Source organism: Daucus carota, chromosome 8, assembly GCF_001625215.2.
Source record: "Daucus carota subsp. sativus chromosome 8, DH1 v3.0, whole genome shotgun sequence".
Taxonomy (NCBI): Eukaryota; Viridiplantae; Streptophyta; class Magnoliopsida; order Apiales; family Apiaceae; genus Daucus; species Daucus carota.
The window spans coordinates 3,243,676-3,257,309 of NC_030388.2; the positions used below are offsets into that span (position 1 = coordinate 3,243,676).

The window sequence follows — 13,634 nt, forward strand, 5'->3', positions numbered from 1 at the left end:
ATTTCTTTTACCCCAGTGATGTCATATTATTTAGATTTTCTATTTTGATTTTTTGATTGATTTTCTTCAAGAATAAGTTATCAATAATTAATAAAAATCTTATCAAGTTTGTAAAATTTATCTATTTTTAATTTAAAATATGAAACATGCATGTTAATTATGTTCTATATTAAAATATTAAACATAAATATTTTTCATTATATAATTTTAATAAACACTTACTAAAAAATAAGATGTAACGGTCTTTATTATTTCATATCACTAAAAATCAGTATTGTAAGAAGCGGGAATCGGACTTAGTCGGTGAAGGCACCGTCCAACGATTAATCGGATAATCGGAGATTAATCGGAGTGATTAATCGAATCATTAATCGCAATCAATTTAATATTATTTTTTAAATTATGTATATATATATATGTATTAATATAATTATATATAGTATGAATTTATAGTCATATAAATTTAAAAGATTAATGATTTTTTATAACACAAAACATGCTTTTATATACATATACAAGTCCAGTCATCTCATATATAAACTTGAATTTGATTAAATCTACTAAGGAAGATATTGCAAATTTATGTAATTAGAGTTTAGGAGCTAATATTCAAAGAGGGTAACGTAATAAAAAACAACTTTAATTTTTGTGTTTTGTCATTTCCGTGCCTTTTATTTTATTTAAAATTAAATTTAAAATTTTAAAATTTTTTTACTTTTTATTTTTAAATTTTTTAAATTCACCGATTTTTTACATGACTTTTTCCGATTAATCCTGATTTTGACCGATTAATCCCGATTTTGACCGATTTTCTGAAAAAACGATTTTTTCACCGATTAACGCTTAATCGAGACGGTGGTCGACCGAACAGCGATTAATCGGCGATTAATCGGGATTAATCGCCGACTTTTAGAACACTGCTAAAAATAATATAATAAATAATATTAATATTAATATTAACAAAATCAGCAGCTCACTCCTGCAAAGTCTTCCCTTCGTCTCCTCCCAGACTATAACGACTCTACTCTCTCTCTCTCTCTCTCTGCAAATTGCAGAGCTTGAAATTATCATCAATGGTGGCTGCAGAGACCGCGAAAGACAAAGCTCTACGCTATGCATTCGGAAATGTCCTCTGCTTCTTCATCCTCCTCCTCATCGGCGTTCTCGCCTTCTCGATCCGTATCTTCTCGGTATATATGAATACATTGCCATCTAATTTAGATCAGATCTCATTTATTTCAGTTAATTCGATTTGATTTTGTGTTTATGTTTGTGATTGGGATTGTAGGTTATAAAATACGAGAGTGTTATTCACGAGTTCGATCCTTATTTCAATTACAGAGTCACTCAGGTTTGCATCTTCGTAACTCAGATACTCTTTTAATCAATTATTTGCGAAATGTTTGTTGCTACTCGAATGTTTTGTTATCGCATATCTGAAGTTTAATGATTTTATGAAGTGATTGAAACTGATGAAGTCATTTGATTAGTGATGGTCACATTTTCGGATGACTTAGTGTTAAGACAACTTTTTAATTTCCAAATAACCATACTTCTTAAAACAGATATGATCGTTTATAAATACCTTTGAAGTTTGAACAGGCCAACTATGGCCGATTATTACTCTAATTCCACACAAATAAAATCAAAACTTTTTAGTTACACACATAACCTATACCATTTCTTCCAAAGTCATAGTACTTGCCTTCTATAATTTGGTCAAAAATATAAATTGATGAAAAAACTAATAAAAATATTTGTAGAATTATTTAATCTATTATAGTTCTGTAGCCTTTAATTGAAGGGTAGTAATAAAAATATTTATAATTATATATATCAATTTACAAATTTCTAGAATATCATATCAAATATCTACTGAATAAATAAATAGTTACAAATTTATAATCATGTAATATAGCATTTAATTCATTATATAGAAAATACATATAATCTTATCAAATAATTATTAATGAAATAAACATATACTCCCTCTGTCTCCCTCATTTCTTTGCACTTTTTTTATTGCTCGACACGCATTTTAAGACGCATATAAAACATAGTTTCATAACTTTTTTTTGAAAATTTTCCTTTTTTTCTATAAAAATTTAGGTAATAAATATATATTCAGAAAAAACAAATTCAAAATAATTTGTCAAACTATATTTTATGCGAGCGTTAGAATGCGTGCCGAGTCCCCGTCCCCAGTGTAAACAATTGAGGGGGATGGAGGGAGTATATATCTATAATTATATTATAATATAAAATTGTATATATATTAAATCGGGTCAGGTCGAGGTTTTTCCCGTGAGGTTTAATAATTTGATTTGAAGAATAAAGTTCAGAAGAATATTAAGATGGTATGTGTAGTTTCCTTCATTAATAAATTTTTTAAAATTAATGAAGATTCTTTGGAGTTTCAATGTAGTTCAAAAGATGATAACTATGTGGATACTATTTTGGAGGTTATGAATATATATAATTTTCTGAATGCATTTTTTTAGTTATTTTTCTAAAACTTAAAATAACAATTTTGATGCTTTCAATAATATAAGCTCATTCTTGCTCATTTCAGTTTCTTACAAAGAACGGAATATATGACTTCTGGAACTGGTTTGATGATAGGACCTGGTAATTATTTTACTATTTCTTACAAGGACTTTTGTATTTTGGTTTAATCTTTTTAGGTCTTTTAATTATTTAGTGACAATGTACCTGTTCCTGTCTTAAAGGTATCCTCTTGGTCGTGTAATTGGCGGAACTGTTTACCCTGGATTAACGTTAACAGCTGGAACTTTATGGTGGTGTGTATTTATTATCAATTTATGCTTTACTAATATCCATGTCCGTGTTGTGCTTAATACCAGTCAATAACCGTGTTGTCCAACTGTCTGGCAGCTAATTGTTCTAAGCCTATGGTTTCCAGGACATTGAATGCTTTGAACATTCCTTTATCAGTGGAGACTGTTTGTGTCTTCACTGCTCCCATATTTTCTGCTTTTGCTGCCTGGGCAACCTACTTTTTGACGAAGGTTTTTTTCCCTCGCTAAACTAATTTGATTCTATCATGTAACTATATTAGTTTGCTTTCACAAAATGAGATTTGTCTTCATTTTTGTGATCTTTTTGTAGGAGGTTAAGGGTACTGGTGCAGGACTTGCTGCAGCAGCTCTATTGGCCATGGTAATTCTATCAGCCGAAAAGGATGTTTTTTTTCCTCCTCAAGTTTTCTGTTCTATCATACTTTTATTTTTAATAAAAGTTAAGGAATATTATGTTGACCAAGTGAAAGACCATATTTTAGTATTGTAGATGACCAAGGATGCGGAAAGAAAAAGAGGTGATTAAAAAAGGAGAAAAAGAAAAAGATTTTTCCTTGGTGACAGTGTTGATTTAAAGACATTTATTGATGATGGACGTCTTATATAATAGATTTTGAAAACCCCTTTGCAACGGATTTTGAATATCCACTTGTTTGCAAAGTTCTTTGAAAAATTAATATTAAAATATATTGTCAGGTTTAATTTTTGCCATGATATTATATCCCAAAGAATCGTAGATCAATAAGTTATGATGTGTCCAGAAATAGGACATGCTGTCCATGTCACCAAAATTTGGAAACTCTCGAGTCACACTCTATACCCAAGTCAAGTCCGAGCAACATGAAGTGAACTTCAATTTAGAATGGAGTTTATGATTGTACTAATTGTTCCTCTCAACTACTAACCTACAACATCTAACCTTCTATAAATCTTTCTTATTGTTTTTTAACAAATTTTCCCCTAAAATCACATGCAACAGGGTTTGGTATTGCGCTTGCAAATTGAAATCTATTTGTAATCTTGTTTTACTCTAGAAAATTAAAGTGCCTAAAAACTAGCGGTTAATTGTTCCGTGACAATTTTTATGTTCTAAATGTTTTCCTGTTCTCAACCTCTATGGTGATAATAATATCTCAAGTCTTTTGAATATATTTACCCTTGTAATGTTATGTTTGCAGGTTCCATCCTATATATCGCGATCCGTTGCTGGTAGTTACGATAATGAAGCTGTAGCTATATTTGCCTTGATATTCACTTTCTATCTCTATATTAAGGCAAGATTCAGATGAAGTTTTGCCAATTATCCTCTCCAAAATAATTTTCAGTGGATAATTGTTTTTATCAATCCTCTGTATATTAAGATTATGGAGCTTATTATGGTCAATCTCATGAAATCTTTAAGCTATTTTATGCAGACCTTGAATACGGGATCACTTTTCTATGCTACTTTAAATGCAATCGCATACTTTTACATGGTGAGCTCGGTCTTGTGATTCTCTGGGTGCTTTTTGTACCTCTGGTCATACTTATGTTCTGGCTTGCTTATTAACTTACTAACTATATGTGCTCCACACTTTCAGGTCTGTTCTTGGGGAGGATACACCTTCATAATTAACCTTATTCCAATGCACGCGCTGCTTTGCATCGTCACTGGTCGCTATTCTCCTCGGCTATACATAGCGTATTGTCCACTTGTAAGTAGTTCTATCATTAATATTGAACTATATTTTAAAAGTATAAACAAAATAGGTTTAAATATCAAAATTGAAAATGCCTATTGGCTTCCAGCAAAGTAATCTTATAAATATTACCAAGAGCCCACTTGGGTAAAACCTATTAAAGTAACACAATGCCTAGTCATTTATGGTGAAAAGTTATAGTTTTAATTTCAAGCTAGCATCTGTTTGGATATTTTTTTGTTGTGTAACTTATGAGTTGTTAAGAGTTTATAACCAAAATTAAGTTTATAACCTTTATCTGTAATTAAATCCAAGACAAACACCCTGCAAGTGAACTTGGGATGCATGAACATGAAATTTGTGGTATCTACAAGAGGATACCAAGAAAACGGAGAAGATGAGAGTATACTAGTATTGGCAGCCTTATGCATTGGTTCACTCTTCTTTCTTCTTTTCTTTGTTGCTCAAATGTACGATATCATTTAAGTCTGTAAGAAAGGCTAGTTCATTATATTTGTAGATACAATCAAATGGCTATTTCTGTGACTATTAGATGCCATATCACAATATTTTTGTTCCCATCACTAGCCGTAATCTTGTAAAAGCTTTCTTAGTATGATTGTGTTTGATAACATCCGTGCTGCAATAGTCATGTCTCACTTTTACTTTAATAAAAAGAATTACATTGATTAAGATCTGCTAAACCTTTGCATAGTGCCTAAGTCCTGATTTCTAATCACTAATCGGTTCACACTCATTTCTAGCTCAAATGTTGCTCAAGTTATTCTCTGATTCCAGGTCGTTTTGGGCACATTGCTAGCTGCTTTGGTTCCAGTTGTTGGTTTTAATGCTGTCCTGACATCGGAGCATTTTGCATCTTTTTTGGTAAGATAAAGGGCTTATTTATCCAAATAATGATTGTTCTGTTGCTGAGGATTAAGTAAATAACAGAAATGCACTAGTGTTCATTAGGGATTGTATAAGCTCGTTTCACTTAAAATTCTAATGCAATTGAAATGTTATGTTATGAAAGAATTTCTGCCGGAGCATATCAGCTGATGAGCATATATCTCAGTAAATTAAAAACTATAAAAAAATAAATACCAGCCAAATGATTCATATAGCTTGACATTAATATTCTACAATCTGTTTGTTAGTTTGGCTGATTAGTTATTTAACGTTACTTTGCTTTGAAGAATAATTTAAAAATTGTAGCTGAATTAATCGCTCCTTTGATGTTATTAATAATACCGTATTATCTTTATGCAATATATTGTATTCAGGTTTTCATTATCATCCATGTGGTGGCACTAGCATATTATATCAAAGGAATTCTCTCTCCGAAGATGTTTAAAGTTGCAGTTACTCTTGTTGTATCTGTTGGGCTGTAAGCTTCTTTCACCTTCTAATGATAATAACATCTTTAATTTCTGGCACAAATTAGTAGTTTGTAATGATAAATAACAGATGAAAGGAAAATAAAGACGGCTCAAATGATTGTTCTGACATTTTTCAGTGTTAACTATTAGTATAATTTCTACCAAATTATATGTAAATAATTTCCTAGGAAGCACGGTCTCGGATACTGCGACGCATGGATTATCCAAATATCAAAGAGTCCTGGATTTGCGACTCTTCGAAAAAAACAGTAAAAAAATAATAACAATAATAGTAATAATAATAAAACATATATGGAAGCATCAAACTGAGATATGGGTGTTATATATATATATATATATATATATATATATATATATATATATTATATATGGTGTGTACGTGTAATATATGGGTGTGTATAGAAGCATATGAGATATTGCTTAAAGCAAAGAAGTGGATTATAAGTGATAAGTAAGTTATGACTTATAAGTTATTAAAGTGATTGAATAATGCGACTTATAAGTTATTTAAGTGTTTGCATAATTTTACTTATAAGTAATAGAGTGCTTGGTAATCTAAACGTATAATTTAAAAAAAAAAATCAAAAGATTATAATACAATAAACTTTATAAATACATGAATTTCTTAGGAGAGAGGGGGGGGGGGGGGGGGGGGGGGGGGTAGAAAAGACGGCAAAAGTTGTAAAGAAGAAAAGCCAACTTTGAGAGCTTCCTACTTCTGTCTTAAAAGCCCTTAAGAAGTGATTATACTTCTATACCCAAACATGCCATGTGAAGCAGAAGCGGCTAATTTTTTACAAAGAAACCCGGGATCGGGATTCCTTGTTCCCAGACATACACAAGATATGAGAAAGAGGCTGTGAAATTAGGTTAATAGCAGGCTATAAAAAGAAGGTTATTGGGCCTTAAAAAGCAGGTTACCTGTCCTTTTTTAAGGTGTGCCATGTTGCCCCGTGTCGAAGGCGAGTCCGTTTCCGTATGCATGTCGACAGGCACATGGCGAGTCTGACACATACTCGTCCAAATCGCCGCGTCGGACCTGCAAACGGCACCCATTTTGAAAAGTCCGTGCCTCCTAGATGATTGCTTGCTTATAGAGTTATCGACAAATATAACAATTTAATAAATTTCTTTGATTATGATGTATTTGTGTTTATGCAGGGTTGTCTGTTGTGGTGTGATAGCCATACTTGTTGCCCTGGTAGCTTCCAGTCCTACAAAAGGATGGAGTGGACGCAGTTTAAGCTTGCTTGATCCGTAAGTTTTAGATTCTGAATTCGTTTAAGTATACTTTGTGAAGTATCAAACGAAAGATCTAGTTTTGATGTGATTAATATCCTCCTTGAATGTGGAAGCACGATTGCTTATGTTTTTTAATAGTTGCATTCGACTGAAAGTTGTTATGGTGGCAAGAAGAGTTGAGGTGGTAAGTTGATTTGAGTTGATGGGCCCTGAGCAAGGCGACTAGTCGACTGGTCATAGATTAGTTGACCAATTAACATTAATTAATTTTACGAAATATATTATATATTGTTATATTTTACATTTATATTACTAGAGCATTAATACAATTATAATAGGTACTATGTTTGATATAAAGTAAAATAAAAATAGATATCTCTAATATGTAATGTGAGATGAGGTGTTTGACTGATTTGACAGCTAGCAACAATAACTTATGAGTCGATAAACAAAAGAACGAATGTGTCCATTGTGTAGTCTATTCAATCAAACTCGTAGCAATGTTTCCCCCATTTTTTTCTTCCCTCTTTCCTTCTCTGATTCTCTACCATTGTGTGTGTGTGTGAGTAATATATATATATATATATATATATATATATATATATATATATATGGTTGCACTCCCGAAAGAACGCTTTAAAAAAAAACAAAGAACACTATCATAATACTTCATTTTTAATAGAAAATGATTTGTTAATATTGTAATTATATAGTTAAATATCAATTAAACTTAATATCTTTGAGTAATGTCATATATATACATATATATATACATATATATATATACACATATATATATATATGTATATATACATATATATATATATACATATATATATATATATATATATATATATGTATATATATATAAACATGCTAACTTATATCCCGTGTGATGCACATGCGTCTTTTATATTTATTTAAGATTTTAATATATCGATTTTAGCAATACAATACAAATTGTGATATTTAATATTTAATTTATGTTAATTACTTCCTCTTTCCCCCTCAATTGTTTACATTGGGGGACGGAGGCTCGACATGCATTTCAAGGTTCTCATAAAATATAGTTTGATAAATTATTTTGAACTTTTTTTTTATTCTGAATAAAAGTTTAATGTTTAAATTTTTAAACAAAACAATTTTTTTTTAAAAAAGAATTGTGAAACTATATATTATATGCACCTTAAAATGCATGCCAAACTGTTAAAAAAAACTGTAAAGAAATGAGAAGGACATGGAGTATATTTTAGAGGTGACCTTTTAACATAGATATAAAATATAGACCTTTTGATGTGTTTGGGTTAATATGTTTCTAATAAACCTGTTAAAATATTTTTTTAATAATTAGATCCAATACAACAGATTTAAATACAAATACGCCCATGAGACGTGTTTAAATTATTATGTTTAAAATTATTTTAATTAGAATAGAGTAGACCTATTAAATAAAATATGTTTAAGATAAAGAGGCCCGTCAATCGTCCAAGTCTCAACCGACTGCCGACCAAAACTTTTAATGTTTCGACATTAATGGTATAATATAGCATAGACAATAACTGCGTATATATCAGTAATAAAAGAAAGGAGAAGTATGATATTTTGCAACAATGCATTTAATTGATGTATAATTCTTGACTTGGTACAAAGAAAGAAGTCAAGATCTCTTATGTAACTAGATGAAATTACATCCTGCTGTATATTCTATGTATTAGTAGCATTGTAGTATAAGTTTTGTGAAAATAGCTTTGCTTTATGAAGCACATATACAAACACAATATCACGAGTTGGCATGGTTTGTTACACATCAAAAACTCTAGATGTTAATGACTGTTATGTTGGACCCATACATCACCAACTTTTATGTTTTTCATGGATATGTAAGCATATTGTCAAGGTTATTGTAACATACAAATTCTGATGTATGACAATATGGCATGGTTGCGTTACAAGTGTGTCTGTGTGTTCATAATATAGTCTCTTATCACGTTCCCAGTTATAACTTGCATACGGGCCTTCCATTAAGTAATTAGTAGCCATTAATTCCACATGTTTTTCTAGTTTAGGTACGAGCTTTACTTCAGCATTTGGCTCCCAGTGCTTTACATGATAGTAATGTCTAGTTTAGATAGTCTTTTGTTCTTTGGCGTATTTATTGTAGTAGCTTTAGTTTCTAAACTAGACCCCTTTTAGTCTTTTTACTATAATCTATTCCAGAAACGACCTCTCTAACCTTCCTCCACCTTGTTTGTATATATCTTTGAGGTGTGTAGAACTTACGCAAGCAAGTACATACCAATCATTGCCAGTGTTAGTGAACATCAGCCACCTACTTGGCCGTCTTACTTTATGGACATAAATGTTTTAGCATTTTTGGTTCCAGCTGGCATCGTTGTAAGTTCTCAGTGCCTAATTAGTTCTACATAGGAATGTCAATATGCCAAAATTAAACTGGGATATATCATTATATGTTCTCATTCTCCTATGCTTGTTTTTCGATGCCGGTTTTAATACATTTCAGGCATGCTTTTTGCCACTATCTGATGCAAGCTCCTTTGTGGTGCTTTACATTGTGACATCAGTATATTTCTCTGGCGTAATGGTAAGCACAAAGTAATTGTAGCCATGTGTATGCTGTTTTAACTAAATTGAAGTCTTTCCTAAATTTTGTCAGTCTTGACAGGTTCGACTAATGCTTGTACTTGCCCCAGCAGCATGTATAATGTCGGGCATTGCACTTTCTGAAGCATTCAGTGTATTTACGCGATCAATTAAATTTCAGTTGCCCGGTTTGTCGCAGAGTCACCAAATGGATGTAAGTCACAAGCATTTAGTTCATGTGTTAACTCAATGATTTAAGTTGTTCAAATTGCCCTAATCGGTTGATAACATCTGTTATATGCTATGGACATTTAAGGCAGGAGATAGTGTTTCTGAACCATCTGGTGATGTCATCCAAAATGATATTGTAAAAACTGACAGACATGATGAGCCAGTAAAGGAACGACCTACAAGGAGGAACAAGAAGAAGGAAAAGGAGAATGTGGACAAGGCTTCTAAGCCCTCTATTAAGTCAAAGATTGAAAATAGGCTTTTGGTTTTGCCTCTAGAGACATCTATCATTGCTCTGTTTTTACTGGTGCTGCTGGGTGCCTTTTATGTAGTATGTACTCCTCCTTTAATATATGGTATTTCACATTATTTCTTTGCATCACTTGCCCCATGGATAAACTCTGTAACAATTTTTGTTTCATATTATAATTTTCTGATTTATTAAGCATTTAGCCATTTACATACTGGATTTACTTGGCTTACTTGATAAGTTTCATACCATAAGGTACCTGAAAGTGAAATGTGAAAATATAAGCAACTTGATTAGGAAATTTCTGTATTCTAATATTGGAAAAAATACGGTGCTTTGAAAGAGCATAGCTGGATATATATTTCATATGTGTCAACTACTCTAAGCAACACTTGTAGCTAAGATAACCAGATGAATATAGTATAAATTCTTTGATGAGACGTGTCTAATGAAGTAAAGAAATAACTTAGCTGTTCAAATGATTTTTTTTCTCTTGGCAAAAAATGTGGTCATGAACTTTCCAACTTCATTTACTTCTTTGGTTACTTTGTTATCTCGTCCTAGAGGAATTTCCTGGGATTTTATGATCTTAGATTATATTATATTTCTGCACTTGTTGCCATGCTATAGTGTTGTGTGCAATCAAAACGAATGGCAAATACCTGCCAGCATGAAACTTGTCTTGTGGAAATCTAATAAAACATTTTGTTTTTCATGGAATTTTTTTGGCAATGGTCTCTCTGGATTTGTATAGAACTGTCAATACCTATATCATTAAAAAGTTTCAAACTTGGTCTCAGTTAGATCCCCAACGTACTCTTGTTCTTTATGCAGTACCTAACTCATGTTATAATATCTTAATTATTTATTCCCCTTTTTAGTGCTTACTATAGTAGGTGGTTATTTTTCATGTGCTTAAATGTTGATCCTTTTGTATCTCATGAATGTTTCTCCTCTTAGGTTCACTGTGTCTGGGCAGCAGCAGAAGCTTATTCAGCACCTTCTATCGTGCTAACGTCACATTCGCATGATGGTCTTCATGTGTTTGATGATTTTAGGGAGGCTTATGCATGGCTAAGCCACAATACAGATGTTGATGATAAAGTGAGTTGCAAACATATTTTCCTTGCAATTCTGTCGTATGGTTGTTTATGCATTATTTTTGTTCATACTTCATAGTCAAGGCATCTTATTTTGAATAGCTGTATCCGGTGTTTCAATTATTCTTCAAGTATTAGATCTTTAAACTCTATTCACTTTACCTATTAAGTAATTAGTTTGAAAGATAGCTAATTTAGTATCCAACAAACCGATTACTTCTTTCAGGTTGCATCTTGGTGGGATTATGGTTATCAAACTACTGCTATGGCCAATCGAACTGTTATAGTTGATAACAACACCTGGAATAACACACACATTGCAACTGTTGGTACTGCCATGTCATCTCCTGAAAAGGCAGCTTGGGAAATTTTCCACTCCTTGGATGTAAAATATGTTCTTGTGGTCTTTGGAGGTTGGTTCTCTGATTTGATTTATTGATGCAAAAGGAAATGTTAGGAGATTATAAATAAATTGAAGTAATGCTATATTCTAATGACCTCACATTGCAGGTGTTGTTGGCTATTCTAGTGATGACATAAATAAGTTTTTATGGATGGTTCGTATAGGCGGGGGTGTATTCCCTCACATCAAAGAACCTGATTATCTGGTAATGGAAGTTTTTTCTTGATGTATGTTATTGCACTTGATTCTGAACTTACAGTCTAAAATATTATCTTCTAATGCTGTGATGAGAAGTTGGAAGTATTCTATAATTCCTAGTAAAATATTATATAATTCTGAATAATAGAGAAAGATAATGGGAAATCACAAGGCACTCCCAACAGAAGGAACATGACATTTTTCTGTGTAGAGATTTTTGAACTTGTTTTTGTAAAATTCTAAAAATATCTGTAACCAACCCTGCATAAGGTACTCCTATACTTGCTCTCTTTCGTGCAGAGATTTTTAAATTGTTTTTGTAATTTTTAAATATTATTTAACTAACCTCACATTTTTTGTTAATTCTTAAAGAGAGATGGTCAGTACCGAATTGATTCCCAGGCCACTCCCACCATGCTAAATTGCCTCATGTACAAACTATCGTATTACAGGTATAAGGCTGTTTGTGCAGAGAAGGGATTTGTTTATATTTCAAGATATTGCTTCATTTTTTTATATGCATTCTCAATCTTCCCTTCCCCCTTTCGCATTAGGTTTGCTGACACAGATGGTGGTAAAGGGTTTGACAGAGTAAGGCGGACTGAAATTGGAAAAAAGAATATCAAATTGACCCATTTCGAGGAGGTGAGGCTAACTTTATTAATCTGAATAGAATTTAGTAGTTGCCAAATAGCTTCTAACATTTACGGTTTCTACTACAATGGAACACTTCTTAGAATAGATGAAGTCGAGCAATTTTTTTATATGATATACTCCATCCATTTTGATGTAGATGCCCATTGGTGTTTGTAAATTACAAAAAAAGAGAGGCTTTATCTATCTTATTTAGGAACATGGGACAGGGATCTAAATAATTGCATAAAAAAATTGGTGTGAAATTTAAACAACCAAGGTTTAGGATTTTCATTTCAATTCAGACGGGAATCCACTTGGTCCGCTGACATATTAAATTAACTTCAGGTTAGCTCCATACGAGCCACTGATAGGGTAGCACTTTATGGACAGCTCTGCTCATTTGCTAACCTAGATTTTCTTTAGAGTTTGCTCATCTAATGTTGTTCTGAATCATTTGTGGCTTTACAAATAATTATAGGTATTCACAACTCACCATTGGATGGTCCGGTTGTACAAACTAAAGCCTCCGAGAAACAGGATCCGATCTAAGACAAAGAAATCCAAATCGGTACAATTTGCAACAACAAAGATATTTCATTCTTTTAGTTTTCAGAGTATATTCCCTAGAATTCGGCCATCTAACATGCAATCTGTTTTTGCTCCTTTTCAATGGCAGAAGTCTAGCACAGCAACAAACTTGAAAAGAAGTGGGACAGGAAAGAAAAACCCTTGGCACTAAATACATATTCATAGGTATCTATCTTGGATAGTTTATTTGTAATAGATATAGATTCGCAAGCATCCGCTGGGGAAATTGGAGAGTCAGGTAGTTAATTTTCTTCTTCAGATTAGTAAATGATTAATCCGAAATTTTGAATTTTACACTGATACTGTATTCTCACTTGAGTTGTAACTTTTGGTACATTATTTGAGGAGCAAACATTTAAAAGTTTTAGAACAGTCCTTGTAGAACCTTTGTACTAGATTCTGAAGTACCAATATACCCAAATTTTGATATATTATTGTAAGGTTCATCATCTGTCATCAATATACCTGGTGCTGTGCTTTATTTTTA

General features: G+C 32.0%; 1 protein-coding gene across 2 annotated transcripts; it reads left to right on the forward strand.

Moving 5' to 3' along the window:
- The first annotated feature begins 976 nt into the window (after positions 1–976).
- LOC108199704 (dolichyl-diphosphooligosaccharide--protein glycosyltransferase subunit STT3A) lies at positions 977–13,634 on the forward strand. Of its 2 annotated transcripts, XM_017367646.2 has the most exons (23): positions 977–1,190; positions 1,289–1,351; positions 2,573–2,628; positions 2,730–2,801; positions 2,924–3,029; positions 3,130–3,180; positions 3,998–4,093; positions 4,235–4,294; positions 4,400–4,513; positions 5,297–5,383; positions 5,782–5,885; positions 7,060–7,155; positions 9,414–9,534; positions 9,662–9,742; positions 9,824–9,955; positions 10,058–10,303; positions 11,183–11,326; positions 11,549–11,735; positions 11,833–11,930; positions 12,296–12,375; positions 12,478–12,568; positions 13,038–13,127; positions 13,236–13,634. In XM_017367646.2, the coding sequence occupies exons 1-23, from the start codon at positions 1,074–1,076 to the stop codon at positions 13,296–13,298; spliced, it is 2,355 nt and encodes a 784-aa protein (XP_017223135.1). In that variant the 5' UTR covers positions 977–1,073; the 3' UTR covers positions 13,299–13,634. The 2 variants fall into 2 exon arrangements, with proteins under 2 accessions (XP_017223135.1, XP_017223136.1); XM_017367647.2 differs by lacking the exons at positions 977–1,190; positions 1,289–1,351 and having other exon boundaries at positions 2,614–2,628; positions 2,896–3,029.